Source organism: Papaver somniferum, chromosome 10, assembly GCF_003573695.1.
Source record: "Papaver somniferum cultivar HN1 chromosome 10, ASM357369v1, whole genome shotgun sequence".
Lineage (NCBI taxonomy): Eukaryota > Viridiplantae > Streptophyta > Magnoliopsida > Ranunculales > Papaveraceae > Papaver > Papaver somniferum.
The window spans coordinates 94,239,299-94,258,918 of record NC_039367.1 but is presented as its reverse complement, the minus strand read 5'-3'; the positions used below and the strand labels follow the sequence as shown (position 1 = coordinate 94,258,918).

Here is a 19,620-nt window from a genome sequence, read left to right as displayed (position 1 = left end):
CATTTGGGCACACTTTTTCATGGGAATTATACAGGTGCAGCAATGTGTACACCCCTGCAAAACATGTAGAAAAACGATCATTCATAACCACACACAAACCTACTTTTACATGAGAATGACAAAGGTGCACCAATATGTACACCGCTTCAAAACATGCATAAAGATGACCATTCACAACCACACATGAACCTCTTTTTCCATGGGAATTACTTCCTACAGGTGTACCAATATGTACACCGTTGTAAAACAAGTAATAATCATAAAAAATCCAATATATTCACAAGAAGAACCATAATAGTCATCACAAAAAAGTAAAGTGACAGATAGACACAAATCAGTTAAATCATTAAGTAAGAAGGATTTTGATACCTTATTAAGATCTAAAACTTGTGCATTGCTCTTCTTCACTTTCTTAAGCTCCCTCGAAAAGTACCTAAACACGCAAGAATGTTATTAAAATCATCCCATGATATCCAAAAACAACTTGGGGTCTCATCAAAAATTAGTTTTTTTATATTTTTGAGAGAGTACAATGATGTACACACCTACAAAAATCTAGCATCCATACCCAAAACAGACCATATATCATTGAGACTGTGCAATGGTGTATACACCTACAATAATCCAACAAATCCAACATATATACCCACAAAAAATGCCATAAATTCATGAGAGAAGATAATGGCATACAACTATAAACACACTTACAAAAATTCAGCATCTATATACCCAAACAATACACATATATTATTGAGATAGCACAGTGGTGTACAACTATGTACACACCTATAATAAATCTAAAAACGCAAACATCCATGTCCACAAATCAATTCATACATATTATTGACATTGTACAATGGTGTACAAATATGTATGCACATACAAAACCCCAACAAATCCAACATATTACATACAAGAAAAAAAAAACCCATAAAATCACGAGAGAGCACAATGATGTACAACTATGTACACACTTACAAAAATTCATCATTTATATTGAAATACTCATTTCCACAAACTATAGCTACTATCTGTTTGATAACAAAACCCACAAATACTCAAATACTATGGTAATTCATTGTAACTTAAACTATAACTGGTGTACAAGCATATACACCTCGTATAACAAGCACAGAGAACACAGTGCACTTTTATGTGCACCGTTTATAACTGGTGTACAAGAAAATACACCTATCGTGTATAAACTGCAAGCTCATGTTGCCTAACAGTTTAGAAGTTTTTGCAGCAGCGTGGTGCTTTTCCAACATCTGACCCAAAAAGAAAATGTGTATAACTATTTGCACATTAGAAAAAACAAAAAAAGAAACAAAAAAAAACAAACTAATTTTTAGCTTAAGACATATGTTCGACGTAAAAATTGGTATTTTAAAGTTTTGACTAATTGTGCATCCGACCCACTCACCGATTTGCAATAACCATTTGCAAGGAAAAGCCTCATACTAGCTCCGCATGCACTTCTGGGATCCCATCATTAGTGAACCCATGTGTATTTCTATCAACAGTCTTTGTATCAGTCACCTGAATGCGAACAAAAATAAGTACAATTTCAATGTAACTACCAACTTCAGAATAATAACGATAAGATCATCTTCTAAAATTTTTACTAAAAGATAATTAGGGGATTTAGTTCTTATAAATTATAATAGTTACAGTCACTGGATTAGTAGATTGTTCTCATCGCAAAATTAAGGCATGAAATAACCAATACGAGTTTTGATACATTAAGTAGTCTGTGATATCCAAAATGACAAATGTGTCATTCAAAAGTAAACGACCCCTTTAACTGTTGTTTCGAAAACAGAAACAAGACGCTCACTAAATGGGTTATGTAGAGACCATATCAATTTTGTTTAAACCTTCAAAAATTTCCAGTCATTCTCAAATTTATAGAGGTGTTTTCTAATGGTTTTTCCCATCAGAAGCATCTAAAGAAGGATTCTGGCACACAATCTCATCCTAATAGCCAGTGATATCCTAATATAAGACTATAGTCTATATATCCCGAGAAGACTCTAGAAAACTGTTTTTTTACAAGTTTAGGTGTTGTTCACGTAATGGAAATGAACTTGGATGAAGAAAAATCATTTTCTAGCAAATTAAATTGAGACATCTATTCATATACTAACCTTCTTCCCCTTTTTTTCTTTTTATACTTCCTAGCCATTGCGAAGCCCTATGTAAGACAAGTTATAAAGGACTTCTCGTTGTGTGGTTCCATGCTAAGACTCTTTTTGTAGGTTGTCATCCTATACGTATCTAATCTTTCAAACAAGCTTCTTATAATATTGTGATTTAGTATGCATTAAGTAACTATAAATTGTGCGTAAGAAATCAGCTAAACCTCAACATGCAACAGAAGTAGAACCAATACCTAAATGAAGTCCATTAGATTATATTAAGTGCATATGCAGTTTCCCACAAAGGTCTCAATGCAAGATATGTTGGAGGAGGAAAAAAAATGATTACCAAAAATACATCCAACATACCACAAATCTACTGGAATTGAGAAGAATAGTGAGTGGCTTTAAGGAGAACTCCTGCTGCCCTGTTACAAAATTTGAATATGAAATCAAAACTAAATATGAATATATGATAATACTGTGTTTGAAACTGAATAAAAATCATATTAGAAACATCATCTAATTTAAAATTTCAAAAATCTAAAATCACCTTAAATCTGAAAACTTCGGCATAACCTCAACCTCAAATCCTAGTACATGGATAGGTGATTGTTAACCCCTAGCTTCTTGTCTCACTGTCACTCTTTTTCAAATCTGTATATAAGAAGATTAAATCGCAATGCATGAGTTGTAAACAATTAACAATCAAAATCAGCAAATTCTCAACAAAAATTAGGAAATGTTAAAAACAAGCTACTGATTTAGAATCTATGAATCTAAATAAGATTTAGATGGAATTTTACCAGATCTGTTTGTTTTGAGATATTCTTTCATAGGTTGATCTATTCATTGTAACAGCAAAGAAGAGAACTAAAAGATAAACGAAGAGAAATTTGATTTGGTGAAATAAACGAGAAATAAAGAAAGAATGAAAAAGTAGACCTCAGACTACAAAAGAAAATTGAACAAGAGAAGGAAGAAATCACTGAAATAACATTAATCAAAAATCAAAATCCTAACGTGGAACGAGAGATCTCTATTAAAACCCAAAATATCGCTTCTCTCTTGTCAAAAGTCTCGGAATTTGGGCTCTCTCTTGATCGAGGGACATTTAGGACAATATGAAAAGGTCGAAGTTTCTGGATCGGTGAGATTTTGGATTAACTCGTTTGGAATTTGGACCAAACTGTAAACACAGAGATTATTTGGACTGATCAGTACTAGGCCTGAGACGGGTGGACTGGAACGTCCAAAGCCCAGCAAAAATGGGATTAAACGTCAATTTCTACATTTATTTTATAGGACTGACCGGAACCCATTGTTTCTCTTTGATATTTGTACTGCCACTTTAAACATAGTTCAAGAGCAAAAACCATTATTAAGTTTTTGATTGGATTTGAATTTAAATAAGTTTTCAGAGGTAGGGCACAATAAAATCATCAAGAAACAGAAACAACAAACACCCATCTAAGGTGTCATCCTCTTCAGGAAATAACCTACAATTAAATGCACCATCAACGGATCCTTTCGATCTACTGCTTGGGTTACACGACGCCATGGAAGCACGTACTGCACACATGAGAAGAGAATTCCCTCTTCTCGAAAGAGACCTCGCGACCGTGAAGAAACTCCAGGTTTCTCAAGAGGTTTGTGTTTGTGTTTTTTTTTCTTTTTGTGTGTGTTTGTTTAACTGATTTTGCTTGGTGAACCAAGTTATTGCTGTTCGTTGGGATCGAATTGCTTGGATTGTTTGCTTCGTATACATCTAACTTATTACCATGGTTCTCCAGGCAGTTGCGAATAACTCTACAGGAGGTTCAGTAGCTATCACCGCCCTGATAATTGAGAACATGCTTCTGAAAGGGGTCCAATCATGGGCTCCCAAGCTGCCATTCGGAAGAGCTGTGGTTGATTTCTCTTCTCCTAATGTTGCAATGTCGATGGCTGTTAGTCCACACCTGAGATCAACAGTAGTGGGAGATGTAATATCTCTCATGATGCAGTTTGCAAAGGTAGATGCGCTCCGAAGGAACCATATATGAGACTGGGGAGTGTGGGAAACTGATGCAGGGCATACTACAATTCCAGAAGATTCCGCTTAGAGGTTTGGCTTCCATGGTTTCCTAGTTTCAGTCTTTCTTATTTTTAGGATTCTTTTAGATTTCCTTTTAGTTTTCTGTTTCCTAGTTTAGTTATTCTTCAAGCCTATATAAAGGCTAGATTAAGTCTTGTAAGAGCTATCTATTACTCAATCAAATTATTAAACACAAAACTTACTTTCTCTTCTTGCTTGAATTCTCTTATCTTCTTGCTTATAGCAATCTAGTATTGCTTTCTTTTACCTTGTTCCACATTAGTTGGTATCAACCGCTTAGTTTTAGGTTTTCATCCTATAACTTGATCCTTTACATCGCTTCCGCAACACCTTTCAGTCCTTTTTTTAGTTCCTTTTCGTATACAAAAAAAAAAAAAAGATGACTGCTCAACCAGTTACTCTAGCAGCAATCGAAGCTCTCATCAAATCTCATACCGAGATTTTGGAAAAAAACATTACTGAAGCTCTTGAGAAGTCCATGGAGGAAAAATTAGGGTTAAGAGATACCAAGCTTGAAACCATGCAGAATCAACTTTTGAAGGTTGCAAAACATATAAATCTAGATTTGGATAAGCCTGAGCTTGTAGACTTAGAAGGAAAAACTAAAGAATATATACTTCAGTTTTTACAGAATGATGAAGTACCTGAAGATGTATTGCGTACTTTAAACATTAAGAAACTGTATGAACGTTTCATAGGTCATTCAAAGAAGAAGATAATTTCTCCTACACTTGACAGTGATGATGAAGATGAACGTGAGAACGATCTAGAGAAGAATTGGATTGGAGAACGACGTTTAAAAACTGGTCACAACCCTTACAGTTCTTTACCAGAATATAAGCTAAAAGCTGATATTCCCAACTTCTCTGGAAATTTTCATATTGAAGAACTAACTGATTGGTTCTTTGAGGTAGAAGCTTTTTTTGAATTTATGGAAGTCCCTGAAGATTCTAAGGTCAAACTTGTGACTTACAAGCTCAAAGGAGGAGATGCAGCCTGGTGGGATAAGATCTGTGATGATCGAAGAAACGCTAACAAACCGAAAATACGTACTTGGACACGTATGAAAACTTTGATCAGGGATAAGTTCTTACCTAGAGACTTTATGCAGCAACTTTTCATCAAATTGCAGAACATTCAGCAGGGGGCACGCACTGTTGAAGAATATGTGTCCGATTTTTATAATTTGGTGGCACGAAATCAACTCAAAGAATCTGAAGAACAGTTAGTTGCAAGATTCATTGAGGGGATGAATAGATTAATACAAAATGGTATGACTCATTGAGTTTTTACTATGTTCGAAGCGGTGCAGCAAGCTATTAAGATAGAAAATCGCCTTCGTTCTTCTAGGATTATCCATCCAGACAAGGGCGTTATCAAAATAATTCAGGGGTACCAATTCATCTCAAAACTTTTCTCCAGATACTGTTTTGAATTCCCAGGCCTCCTTATGATGATGTTAGCCATTCACATCGACAACCTAGCCATATTGTGCCTTATACTCCACCTCTGGCTACACCTATCTTAGCCAATCCAGTTGATCTTCAGCCGGGTCAGCAGTCTCACTCTCTGCAACCAACTCCTCCTACTACAGGGAATCGGTTTCATAACAGGCAAAACAATTTCCACCGCAACAGAGAATACTAAACTTATGCAAAATTTCGTGGAGATAAGTGCAATAAATGCCAGCAATCGGGGCACACTCTAGTGATTGTCGGAAATTCAATGCTTTGATTGGTGAACCTCAGTTCATTAATGAAGTCACTGGTGCGCTTAATGAGTTCGAAGATGAAGACTCACCTGGTGATGACGATGAGTTTGTTGGGATGATTCGTCCATTATTTCTTACTCAACAATGCAAGTCTCAGAGACACAGTATTTTAAATCCAGATGTTATATTGGGGGTAAAATCTGCAAGATGATAATTGATAGTGGCAGTGTGGATAATTATATTGCTGATCACGTAGTTAAGAAGCTTGAACTACCAGTAACTTCTCATCCAGAACCTTACACTGTAGGATGGGTTAATGCCTCTAGCACACAGAAGATTACTCTTCAGTGTTATGTGTCATTCTCTTTTGAGGGTTATGAAGACACAGTTCTATGTGATGTCATTAATATGACGGCAACCCATCTTCTTCTTGGCAGACCTTGGCAATACGATCTTCACGCGGTTCACAATGGATTCGATACTTACACTTTTGTTCATAATGGGAAAACCAAGGTTCTTAGTCCATCCAATTCCACTTCAAACTCTTGTGCGCAGACTGATGCTGTCGTAGCCACTGTTATTCGTTCTTTGCACCCACAACATTCTTTACATTCCCATGAAGATTCTAAGCCTATGATTGAGTTGCCTGCAAAGGTGAATCCCTTATTATTTCAATATAATGTTTTATTTCCAGATGAACTACCAACTGCATTACCTCCTTTACGGAATATTCAACACTGCATCGATTTTATTCCTGGAGCCTCTTTACCAAACCAAGCACACTATCGCTTGAGTCCTGCTGAGCATGAGATATTACAAGGACAGGTAAATGATTTTTTTACAAAGGGTTTGATACGACCTAGCAACAGTCCTTGTGCCAGTCCTGCCTTCTTGGTTAGTAAAAAAGACAATGGATGGAGGATGTGTATCGATTGCAGAACATTAAATACCATCACCATTCCTTATAGATTTCCGATCCCGCGTACTAATGATATGATTGATTTACTGTCGGGCTCTATTATTTTTACTAAGTTGGATTTACGCAGTGGTTACCACCAAATACGCATTCGAGGTAGAGATGAGTGGAAAACAACATTGAAGACACGTGAAGGTTTATATGAATGGCTGGTCATGCCATTTGGGTTATCTAATGCACCTAGTACTTTTATGCGACTTATGAATCAGGTTCTCCAACCCTTTCTCAGTAAATTTGTTATTGTCTATTTTGATGACATACTAATTTTTAGTCGCAGTGAGCCAGAACACCTCCAACATCTTTCACAAGTGTTTCAAGTTCTTGCTGACAACTCTTTATATGTTAATTTGAAGAAGTGTACCTTCATGGATTCTTCAGTAACATTTTTGGGATATGTGATTTCTACTGATGGTATTCATGTCGATCCTTCTAAAGTTCAAGAAATTGAAGATTGGCCAGTTCCTACTTCTATTCGTGATGTTCGTAGTTTTCATGGTTTGGCTTCTTTCTATCGAAGATTTGTGAAGAACTTTAGCTCTATTTCTGCACCTTTGACTGACTGTCTCAAGAAGGAGAAGTTTGAGTGGACGGAAGCAATGGATAAAAGCTTTATTCTTCTTAAAGAAAAGCTTTGTACGACACCAATTCTTGCACTTCCGAATTTCAACAAGCCTTTTGAAATAGATTGTGATGCATCTGTTGTTGGTATTGGTGCAGTATTATCACAGGAGGGTCATCCAATTGCATATTACAGTATGAAGAATTCAGATGCACAAAATAAATGGTCTACATATGAATTAGAGTTATTGGCTCTTGTTCAATCTCTTAAGCAGTGGCATACTTATCTTATACATAGGGAATTTGTTGTCAACACTGACAACCATGCTTTGAAGTTTTTGAATACTTCTGCTAAAGTTAACAGAATGCATGATTGATGGCTTTCCACACTCAACAAATACACTTTCTCCGTGAGACATAAAAGTGGAAAATTGAATCAAGTTGCTGATGCCTTAAGTAGAAGAAGTCATCTATTAACAACAATTCATAATGAGAGTTATGCATTTGACTATATCAAAGACATTTATCTAGAAGATGAAGATTTTGGAAAACTATGGGATCAATGCAGTTCTCAAACTCATGGGGTTGATGATTTTCTTATACAAGAAGGTTTTCTTTTTAAAGGGAATCGATTATGTATTCCTCAAGGGTCTTTACGTTTACATCTTATGCGAGAATTACATGGCAGTGGTCTTGGTGGTCATTTTGGGAGAGATAAAACCATTGCCCTGATTGAAGAAAGATATTTCTGGCCATCTTTGAAACGTGATTTACAAAAGTTCGTACAAAAAAGCATGGTCTGTCAGAGAGCAAAGGGTACAATTCAAAATACCGGTTTGTATACTCCTTTACCAGTTCCTGATGCACCTTGGGTTGATATAAGTATGGATTTTATACTTGGTTTACCTCGTACTGCTAGAGGTAATGATTTTGTTATAGTCGTAGTTGATCGTTACTCTAAAAAGGCTCACTTCGTAGCTTGTAAGAAATCAACTGATGCTTCTAATGTTGCTTCTTTGTTCTTTAAAGAAGTAGTAAGATTGCATGGGGTTCCAAAGTCTATCACTTCTGACAGAGATACAAAATTTTTGAGTTATTTCTGGAAAAGTTTATGGATGCGCTTAGGCACAGTTTTACAATTCAGCACAACTTCACATCCGCAAACTGATGGACAGACTGAGGTTGTTAATAGATCAGTTGGGAATTTGATTAGAGCTAAGTGCCTGGATAATAGTAAGCAGTGGGATGTGTTATTTCCACATATGGAATTCGCTTTCAACACTTCTGTGAATCGTTCTACTGGGAAAAATCCATTTGAGATTGTGTACTCTAAAGTACCTAATCATACTCTTGATTTGGTAGCCTTACCCACCACACAGAGTACAAACACCGCAGCCGAATCTTTTGTATACAAAGCAACTGAATTACATAATGAAGTAAAATCTAAACTGGAGAAGTCCAATTCTAAATATAAAGAGGATGCTGATAAACACAAGAGGTTTAAAACCTTCAAGGAAGGGGAGCTCGTGATGATACATCTAAGAAAAGAGAGATTTCCAGTGGGTACTTATAACAAAACCAAGATGAAGAAATATGGTCCTTTCAAGGTTTTAAAGAAGATCAATGATAATGCTTATGTTATTGATCTACCAAATGATTGGAATGTCTCCAACACATTTAATGTTTAAGAGATTTTTACGTTTCATGGTGACAATGAACTTCTGGTTTGTTTGGAAAACTCGAGGACGAGCTTTACTCTAGAAGGGGGGGACTGATGCAGGGCATACTACAATTCCAGAAGATTCCACTTAGAGGTTTGGCTTCCATGGTTTCCTAGTTTCAGTCTTTCTTATTTTTAGGATTCTTTTAGATTTCCTTTTAGTTTTCTGTTTCCTAGTTTAGTTATTCTTCAAGCCTATATAAAGGCTAGATTAAGTCTTGTAAGAGCTATCTATTACTCAATCAAATTATTAAACACAAAACTTATCTTTCTCTTCTTGCTTGAATTCTCTCCTCTTCTTGCTTATAGCAATCTAGTATTGCTTTCTTTTACCTTGTTCCACATTAGAAACCCATGTAATTTTTTGGTCGCCTTATGCTAGTAAACTCTATGTTTAAGTGTATATTTTTGTTATCCGTTAAAAGGCCAGAAATGTGTGTGTGTGTTTAATCAAATCATCACCATTATTAGTATCATAACTTGTTAGTTTCCGTAACAACCTTAGTGCTTTTTGAACTTGCAGTTTGGCATGTTGATTGAGTATTTAGGGGAGAGGTACCCTGGCTGGGATAGTACAGGGGAGCAGGCTCTACTGAGTGACGAAGACAAAAGAAAACAGTGGAGATGGAGCGCAGAATATAACAAGACTAATTTAGAGGGAAAAAACATAGCTGATGTATATAGTATCCATAGTAGAGCTGGCAAACAAGCTGAAACCCACGGGTTAACCCGTGCCCGGCCCGTAAAAACCCGAACCCGGCTGGTTTCTAAACAAGCCGGGTTCGGGTTAGAGAAATGACGGCTTGTGAATAAACGGGTTAACCCGTCCCGGCCCGTGAAACCGCGGGTACAACCCGTAAACCCGTCCACAATTACTAATTAGTAATTTTTATATAATCATGTCCGTCGGATTATCTAGGATTAATCACATCCACACGATTAAGGTATAAAAGGCGAAACCCTAAAACTAAATGAAGAGATATCTTTCTTTTTTATCTCTCTCTTTTCTTCTTCTGCTCCTTGCCTCCTTCCCTTCTTCTGCGTTCTTCAGTTGTGAATTGAATCTGGGATAAACAATGAATCATTTGGCACGATTCTCTGGAAGCTAGGTCTTTATCTCTCTCAGGGTTTGTTATCTCCTTCATTCTCCGTTCCTTATCATATCAATTATTATCCTTTTTATTTCCTTATACTACAGGGTTGCAGATTTGATATTGTTGATGTTTATTTATTTTTTTTGCAGTGCAAGTGAGAGATGAGCAGCTGCTGCGGCTGTCAAGTTTGAATCAAGAGAAATCAGAGATTTCAATTTGTAAAAGCGTGATCTGAGATTTGATGATGAATTAAATTCAAAAATCACGATAACCCTTTGATTCAGATTAAGTTTTCAGTACTTATACAGAGAGATCTCAACCAGTGTACAGTTCATCAATTTTGCTTAAGTGTGAATCTGGTGGTGTCTTTTATTCAATTCAAAGAAGAAGAAGTTTCTTTCCATAAACAAGTTATAATCTTATGGTTCTTGGAGTTTATTTCGCAGGTGAAGTTTTCTTTTTAATTCGTTTTCTGGGTTTCTTGTTTCTGTGATGATCTTTCTGTTGACTATGAAGAAGAAGAAACTAGGGTTTTATGTTGTTGTGTTGAATCCACAATATTCTTTTTATTCAAATTAGTTGGTAATTCATGTTGAAAGTGATGGTTCTGTTTGTATTGAGGAAGTACTTATTGAGAATGTTCTGTAGATAAATTGCTTGAATGAATGTTCAAACCAGTAAAACCCTAGAAATAGAGAAGATTAGAGAGAATGAATGTAGTAATGGTAGGATTTTCTGTGCATACTTCACTACAGGGTGATAAGGGGCAAAGGGTTTTGAGATTGTGATAGCTTTGGATTTGTTCTGTAATTCATTGAATAGTTACTCAAGGAGAAACCCTCACCAAAAGCCTTTTGGTGTAGTTCGTATCAGATGTTCATATTACATATAATTTGTAACTTATGGTTCTTTGCTCGCACGCATATGCACTCCTCGTATTTAGTAGGAAACTTGTGAGAAACTATAGTGAATAACAATGGGTGTGTTTATCTGATACAATGTGTGAGTGAAAGGTTGATATCAGTTTCTCGTCCCTGTAGTTTGCATTTTGCAGTATGTGAAACTAACTACCGGTGGATTGGCCTTTTTGTCTGTTTAGGTAAATGTTACTAGACATCTATAGATCATTCTCGTGGACTGTGGTTGAGTACGCTTGTTCTGATTGCAACATGCCTGCTATGACAAAGGTCAGTATACTAATTTGACGCACTGGGTTCTTCTGTGAATTTCTTAGCTCTTTATTTATTCTTAAATCTTAATTTGAAACAGAGTTTTGAGCACCACAATTTTGGGCATATATTTGACAAGCTTACCGAAGAAATTGGAAGTCCAGTCGAATTTGAACTGACAAACTGGGTAAAGGATCAGAATCCTAATACCTACACCTTCATAAGACGCAGTATCCATATAGTAGTTGAATAAATTAATATGCTCTGAATGAACTTCTTGGTGGAAATTATTTTGTGAAGGACAAAGACAATATCAGTATTAAGAGATTAAACTACATATGCTAATCCATACGTCTTTTTGCTTGTTTTATTTGTTTAAGAAAAGGTCTTTTTTATCTTCTTTTTCACGGGTTTTACCTTTTCTTCAAATAGCATACTGTATTTTGTGCTGGGATTAGCAGATAGTAGTGATGTCTTTCTATCTTTTGAAATTTTTTGTAATTTAAATGATACAAAGTTTTTGTGATTGCCATTATTTGTTTGTTCTTCATTCTATCGACATTGGATTGTAAATTTTGGCGTTTGACAGGCTGAAACTGTCAATGTGAGTATGTGAATGTTGAATCTGTTGATTGGATTGATTCATAAATCAGAGGAAACTCTGTCAAATCGGTTTCTGGTGAGTTGACTCACCATAAACGGGTTAACCCGTGAACCCGCAGGTTTAACCCGTTACGGGTGCGGGTTAAAGAAATGACCACCCGTGAAGAATATCAACCGCGGGTTTTGACCCGTGTTAACCCGAACCCGTATAACCCGTAACAAGCCAGCCTCGGCCCGCCCGTTTGCCAGCTCTAATCCATAGGGTTATAAAACCGGATTTAAGGAGTAACTATAGTTGGCAACTGTTAACTATAGTTAATGGGTATATTTGGAACAAAAAATCAAAACTTAAAAAACAGGGAAGGACAACCGATTTTGTCCGTCTGCTTACCAATACTCAAACTTTGTATGTCTGTCAGGCAAAGTTAAATTGTTTGGATTTTTATGAGGATGGCCCTAGAAACAAAACCTTTGGGTATCAATATATTAAAAAATTATAGAGGAAAATAATGGTTGATTTGGCTTCTAAATTGATGAAAGGGAGACACCTATGGACTTTCTTAGTCTCTATGATACCGGAAACTTGTTGCAGTTGATCATCTGTGTTTCGTATTTATGTGCTTGATCTAATTACAAGAACCATTTCCTATCGATCACCTGTAAGTCCCTAAGATTTTGTTTTGTTTTTAACTTTATTTGTTTTATCAATTCATATGTGGTTAGCTAAAGAAATATACCCCAGAACTCTGTCTGTGTTTAGGCTGTGACTACGGTTTCATCTAGGAAATACAACGTGCATGCATGTTTTGGATAGTCTTTTATCATATGGTCTTATGACTAGGCATAGGCTATGTCTTCGGGTTTATCTATGTCTCAACATATCATTTTTTAGTGTAATTAACTTTCTCTTTTACTTTTTTCCATTTCCAAACCCAGATCGAACCCCCATTTTCCCTGCAGGTGTCCGTATCACTATTTATCAAACTCTAAGGAATTGTTTCTGTCCGTAAAGTTTAAAAGTGTTTCATGGATTATTTCAAGATTCTTCCTAAAGAGATTACATTAGATATTTTAACTCGAGTACCTACTGAATGGGTTCTTGATTGCAAATCAGTATGCAAAATTTGGAACCATCTTGTTTGTTATCATCCATCATTCTCTAAATTGCACCTTCATCATCTAAATAATCCTTCTAGTGTTGATTCTGGTAAGTTAGGTTTTATTGTTTTTTCATATGATTGGAGTTCGGTTACTCGTATAACTGAAAATGAAAAATTTCACTATTTTGATTATATTGAGAACCGTGAGTCAGCAACACCCATTGAGAGAATTTAAAGGTTTAGTTTCACCCCACCATTTAAGGAGGGTCGCATTCTTGGTTCGTCAAATGGTTTGATCTGTGTTTCTCGAGGCCAAGAAATTTTTTATATCTGTAACCCCGTCACAAAAGAATATGTTATACTTCCCGAAATCAAGACAGATTGTGACCGGTTTCAAGATTGGACGATTGGGTTCGGTTACATTGCTTCATCCAATGAGTACAAAGTTATAGTAATGTATTTGAATAGTTGGGCGCAGTGTCTAGAAACTCACATATACATTCTAGGCAGTGGCGATGGATGGAGGAACCTTGGAAAGCTGAACCATGAGTTTAACACATATTATTGGCCCCAAGGTGTCTATGCTAACGGAGCTCTTTACTGGAAGGACAATTCTAAAGAAATGATTGTGACCTTCGACTTGATGGATGAAAAGTTTTGTGAAAGTCTTTCACCACCTCCTTTACCACCAGACGTTGATTGGGAGGATAATAGTAATATTATAGGGGTTTGTAATGGGAATTTATTTTTTGGTGTCTATTTTATTGTTGAAGGAGTTGGGCTTTATGACATATGGCTATTAGCAAAGAAGAATGGCAATCATGACGAGCGGGACAAACATCAGTCCTTGGGTTGGACTAAAGCGTTTAGGATTGATGATTGGTATACCCGTTTACTAGCTCTTTTGAAGAGTGGTTGTATTTTAACTTATGGTTACTGCGGAGTACTCCGTAGTGATTATCTCTACATTTACTATCCAAAAGCCTCAACCGAGAAACCACTTGTGGAGTTCGAGGAACAGATTTATCAAGTATTCCCTCGTAGGAACACCTTTGTTTCATTAAAAGAATTAGGCGAAGAAGAAGACAAGGTAATGGAGTCAGTTGAAACTGAGGAGATACAGAAATCTTTGAATAGCCTTTGAAGCAGCTGTAGGAGGATCAGAACCCTGGATACATACACTACGGGAAAAATATACATCTACAACTGGAGATTTATAATTCTTCGCTAAACATAGAAAGTCATATGTTTTACAACTGGTTTCAAAGTAAGAGTTGTCGTATATCATCACTGCCAACCCTTAGGAAACAAGGGGTTGCCTAAGAAAACAAACGACAACTCCTTAAGCAAAAACGTTGTGACGACATTTAGCTATAACAACTCTGTTCCATAAAAGTAGTGACTAAGCCTATCACAATTTTCACAAGAGTTGTTGAAGAACACCAAAATATGATGATCAAAAATAGTGTTAGAGGGGAGATTCGAACATGAACCTACTGCATGGAAGTCTGGCTCATCAACCATCCTTACAGTTCACAAGTTTTGTTTTTTTTTCTTTTTTTTAATAAAAACGTATAACAACACTTATAAGTGTTGTTGAAGTAAAAATATAGAATGTTGGAAAAAATGAGATTAGAAGGGAGATTCGAACATGAATCTACTGCATGGAAGTATAGCTCATCAACCATCCTTACCGTTCACAAGTTTTGGTTGTATTTTTTTCTTAATAAAAATGCATAACAACACTTATAAGTGTTGTTGAAGTAAAAATATAGAACGTTGGAAGAAATGAGGATGGGGGGATTTGATCCTCAGCCTCCGAGCCTGGTTTGCATGCAATATTCATAAATAGGGTTTTTTTAAGGTTTCGTAGAATATTCCGAAAGAATATTACCTGTAAATGAATTGGTCGTTCGTAACAAGTTTCTGACTTAGAGTAGTCCACTCCTGGCTAGGTTTCGATCTCGTAGCCTGATATGCATACAATATGCAGAAATATGGTTTGTTTAAGGTTTCGTAGAATATTCTGAAGGAATATTATCTGTAAATGGATGAATTCGTCGTTCTTACCAAGTTTCTGACTTATAGTAGTCTACTCCCGGCCAGGTTTCGATCTCGGAGTCTGGTTTGCATACAATATGCAGAAATACGGTTTGTTTAAGGTTTCGTAGAATATGCCGAATGAATCTTACCTGTAAATAGATGGATTCGTCGTTCTTACCAAGTTTCTGACTTATAGTAGTCAACTCACGGCCAGGTTTCGATCTCGGATCCTGGTATGCATACAATATGCAAAAATATGGTTTGTTTAAGGTTTCGTAGAATATTCCGATGTAATCTTACCTGTAGATCGATGGATTCGTCGTTCTTACCAAGTTTCTGACTTAGTAGTCCACTCGCGGCCAGGTTTCCATCTTGGAGCCTGGTTTGCATCCAATATGCATAAATAGGGTTTGTTTAAGGTTTCGTAGAATATTTCGAAGGAATCTTACCTGTAAATGGATGGATTCGTCGTTCTTACCAAGTTTCTGACTTATAGTAGTCCACTCCCGGCCATATTTCGATCTCGGAGCCTGGTTTGCATACAATATGGAGAAATAGGGTTTGTTTAAGGTTTCGTAGAATACTCCCAAGGAATCTTACCTGTAAATGGATGGATTCGTCGTTCTTACCAAGTTTCTGACTTAGAGTAGCCCACTCGCGGCCAGGTTTTGATCTCGGAGCCTGGTTTGCATCTAATATGCAGAAATAGGGTTTGTATAAGGTTTCGTAGAATATTCCGAAGGAATCTTACCTGTAAATGGATGGATTCGTCGTTCTTACCAAGTTTCTGACTTAGAGTAGTCAACTCACGGCCAGGTTTCGATCTCGGAGCCTTGTATGCATACAATATGTAGAAATAGGGTTTGTTTAAGGTTTGGTAGAATATTCCGAAGGAATCTTACCTGTAAATCGATGGATTCGTCGTTCTTACCAAGTTTCTTACTTAGAGTAGTCCACTCGCTGCCAGGTTTCGATCTCGGAGTCTGGTTTGCATCCAATGTGCAGAAATAGGGTTTGTTTAAGGTTTCGTAGAATATTCCGGAGGAATCTTACCTGTAAATGGATGGATTCATCGTTCTTACCAAGTTTTGTGTGTGTTTAAGGTTTCGTAGAATATTTCCATGGAATCTTACCAGTAAATGGTTGGATTCATCGTTTTTGTGGACTTTCAGACTTCTTGTTCATAGTTTGTAAGTCGTTATACCGAACTTAAAGTTTGGATCGACACTGAGCTTCATATTCATCAATTTCGATGATGTATCATGCTAATTTTGAAGTCAGAACCCTCTCAGAGCTTCGTGGTTCATAGATTATAGGCCATTATACCAAGTTTGAAGTTCGAATCGACATTGAACTTCATATTTATCGATTTTGATGATGTATCATGCTAAGTTTGAAGTCAGAACCCTCTCAGAGCTTCTTGGTTCATAGTTTGTATGTCGTTATACCACATTTGAAGTTTGAATCGACATTGAGCTTCATATGATATATCATGCTATTAATGTGAACTAAAGCTACTTCATGACATGTATGACTATTCAAAATTACTTCATGACCTATGTAACTAGTCGAAATTCAAACCGGAAGCACAAAGAGAAAGCACAAAAGCACAAAGAAACACACCAATTATCGGATTGATTTCTTATTTTTCAACTTTATTTTTATACATTTTTTGGATTTTTTTAAATCAAAATGTCGATAAGAATGTGCTACTTTTATTCATATTTTTTTTGGATTTTTTTCGTGTCGAAGGTTGATAATCAAACCGAATACATGAGCTCGTATTAGCACAAAATGAAACACATACTTCTCAATCCGCATGAGAATCTTAAATACAATCTCAACCGTCAAGATCTTTTCTTAATCCGTATGAGCATCTCAAATAAAATCTCAACCGTCCATCATTTTCATTCGGATCCACTCTTTGCTTCTTTCTTTTTTTTCGGAAGCATAACCCTCCTTCAACCACTCGAACCCAATTCATATCTGTTTTTCTCTCAATCACCACCGCTGAAGAACACCTCTACTCCACAGATGACGGCGGCGCTCCATCACCACCGCTGCTCTTCTCTCGACCCCTCTTCTTCATCATCTTCTCTCAATCTCTCTCTTTAACTCCCCCTTTCTCTCATCCGCAACAGTCAATAGTAGCAGCTCATCAAATCCAGATCTGAACCAAATTCTAATCAACCCCATCACTGATTCAAGTTACCCAAAACCAAATTTCTTCTCGGTAACAATCAACGGCGGCCCTAACTCAAGTTTCCTTCAAATCTTCATCACATAACTCAATTCTTCCATCTCTAGAAGTTCTCGATTCATCAAAATCTTCTTCTTAATCTAGAACCTCATCCCAATTCCCATAACCGAACCCTATAAGTGATCGGTAGTTGATGTTGGCAGTGATGAAGATGGTAATGGTCGTTAATGGAAGAAATTGTATTAGGGTTTGTTGTGAATCTCAGAGGAGGATTTTAAGACAATTAAAGTAATCAGGGGTGATGGAGAATAATGGGAGAGGATGAAACAACAAGCACAGCAGCCTGGTTCTTCTGAATATGAGCAGGAAAGTGAATTTGAAATCAAAGAGGAGGAAGAGAAAGAGGAAGATATGGAGAAGAATGGGAGAGGAGGTTGGAATTTGTATTCGGTATTGATTCTTGTTGGTCCTGTATTTGGATTCGTATTGATTTTGGTATGTGGGTATAGTGGATTGGTATTGATTTTGAATTGTGGATTGAATTTTTTGTATTAGGCTAATGCAGCGTTGGGGATTGCTGTGCACGATGATTGCAAACAAAGGTTTTTGGAATTGAAGGAAAAAAGGACTTTCCGTTTTGTTATGTACAAAATTGAAGAGAAGGATAAGCAAAAGCAAATTATTCTGGAGAAGCTTGGCGAGTCAGCTGAAAGCTACGAGAATTGCCAAAAGAGAAAGGTTTTCTTCATTTATTGATAACTTTTGCAACTGTTTTTTTTGTTGTCTGATAGGAATTCTGGTCAGGGTTAGAACTGTGAGTAACCTTTGTCTCATTATTGTGTTTTGAAGGTCTCATGATACCACAAGGGTGAGGACCAAGATGATTTACGCGAGTTCATAGGAGAGGTTCAAGAGAGAGCTTGACGGAATTCAGGTAGAGTTGCAAGCAACTGATCCTACTGAGATGGATCTTGATGTCATTAGAAGCCGAGCTTTTTAAATAATATGATGATTTCTGAACCCTGGGCATTGGAGTTTTTCCCTCCAATGCAGTTGCTTTTACTTAAAATGAAATGTCTATATTCTATGGGACGGTTGATTTGGCTTATATACGATGTATTGGCTTTTTTACCATTGCAAGCTAATATGTAACAACTTGTGTGGGTAAATGACACCCTTGATTTGTTCTTCCTCTTTCTTTCTAAATTTCAAGATGTTGACATCTTTTATACCTCTATCTGTTTCACTTATTACAATGTAGGCAATCTCTTACACATTTCTGAATGATATCTAGGTGACTTGTTACTCTATTCAAGTAAAAAATTTCATAATCTTGATATTGCTATTCTCGTTGGCTGTTCATCTCAATTTTGGCTACTTGAGCATGGAATTAGTTACAGCTTATATTTCTTGTATTTTTTCTTAGTTGAAATGAATATGGCTGAAACTGAGTCTTGAGATAAAAATGGGATTGCAGTTGGTGATGGAGATGCGGCAATACAATGAATGGCCTGCGAACCTAGTTGTATGTTAGGACATTTGGAAGCAAGATGAATGGAGTGATGTGAAATGGTAATGGGAAATGTTGGTATGATGGCTGTGAAGAAGGGAATGTATGTCTCATGAAACTGGTGGTGTTGAGCTGTTGCAGTAGCACATGAATGGACTGCAGCTAAAGCTCATATGGATTCAGCTGATAGATTTGAGGAGAATGGCTTAGGATATTGGTGTTGTGACTGTGATGCTGCTGCCATGGATAGGTTGTCAAGCTGCAGATGTTGATGCAATTAATGCTTTGAGGAGGATGTCTGGAATGGTGGTTGTGTAGTGCAGTGGACAGCAGGGGATGAATTGATGGGCAAAATTTGTTCTTGTGTAGGATCAATTATGCTCTGTACGAAGAGCTTGATTCGGAAAACATGGATCGAACTAGAGAAGTTTACAGATATATATCTTCATTATCTGCTAAAACCTCGTATATGCAGTTATATGCGAATCCTTTAGCTATTAATTAGTTATCCATCTCTTTATATACAGTAAAAATTGCATGATGATCAGGTCCTGTTTACTACTGCCAAGATTGCATAATCTATGACTACGTTCTGCAGAATTTATATCCTGAACAGCCTATTCTCAATGGTTATTCATATATCGGATTAAGCTGAATTTTTAACATGTTGTTTCTGTATATGCAAGAAACTTACTGGGCT

The 19,620-nt window shown here is 36.6% G+C and overlaps 1 protein-coding gene and 1 long non-coding RNA gene across 2 annotated transcripts; both read left to right on the top strand.

Annotated features, from left to right (window-relative positions):
• The first annotated feature begins 10,652 nt into the window (after positions 1-10,652).
• On the top strand, positions 10,653-11,590 carry LOC113318019. Its single transcript, XR_003344216.1, has 3 exons — positions 10,653-10,741; positions 11,395-11,482; positions 11,565-11,590. It is a non-coding gene; the product is annotated as an uncharacterized LOC113318019 (long non-coding RNA).
• A 6,141-nt stretch (positions 11,591-17,731) lies between these two features.
• On the top strand, positions 17,732-18,410 carry LOC113315974 (actin-depolymerizing factor 1-like). Its single transcript, XM_026564212.1, has 4 exons — positions 17,732-17,881; positions 17,966-18,164; positions 18,259-18,278; positions 18,324-18,410. The coding sequence occupies exons 1-4, from the start codon at positions 17,732-17,734 to the stop codon at positions 18,408-18,410; spliced, it is 456 nt and encodes a 151-aa protein (XP_026419997.1).
• The last annotated feature ends 1,210 nt before the right edge of the window (positions 18,411-19,620 follow it).

Bases quoted from the DNA above. Each gene is read 5' to 3' on its own strand.
- LOC113315974 (XM_026564212.1), top strand. From the start codon at position 17,732: ATGAAACAACAAGCACAGCAGCCTGGTTCTTCTGAATATGAGCAGGAA. The intron at 18,165-18,258 runs GATAACTTTTGC...TTGTGTTTTGAA, and splicing joins AAAGGTTTTCTTCATTTATT to GGTCTCATGATACCACAAGG. The intron at 18,279-18,323 runs GTGAGGACCAAG...GAGAGGTTCAAG, and splicing joins GGTCTCATGATACCACAAGG to AGAGAGCTTGACGGAATTCA.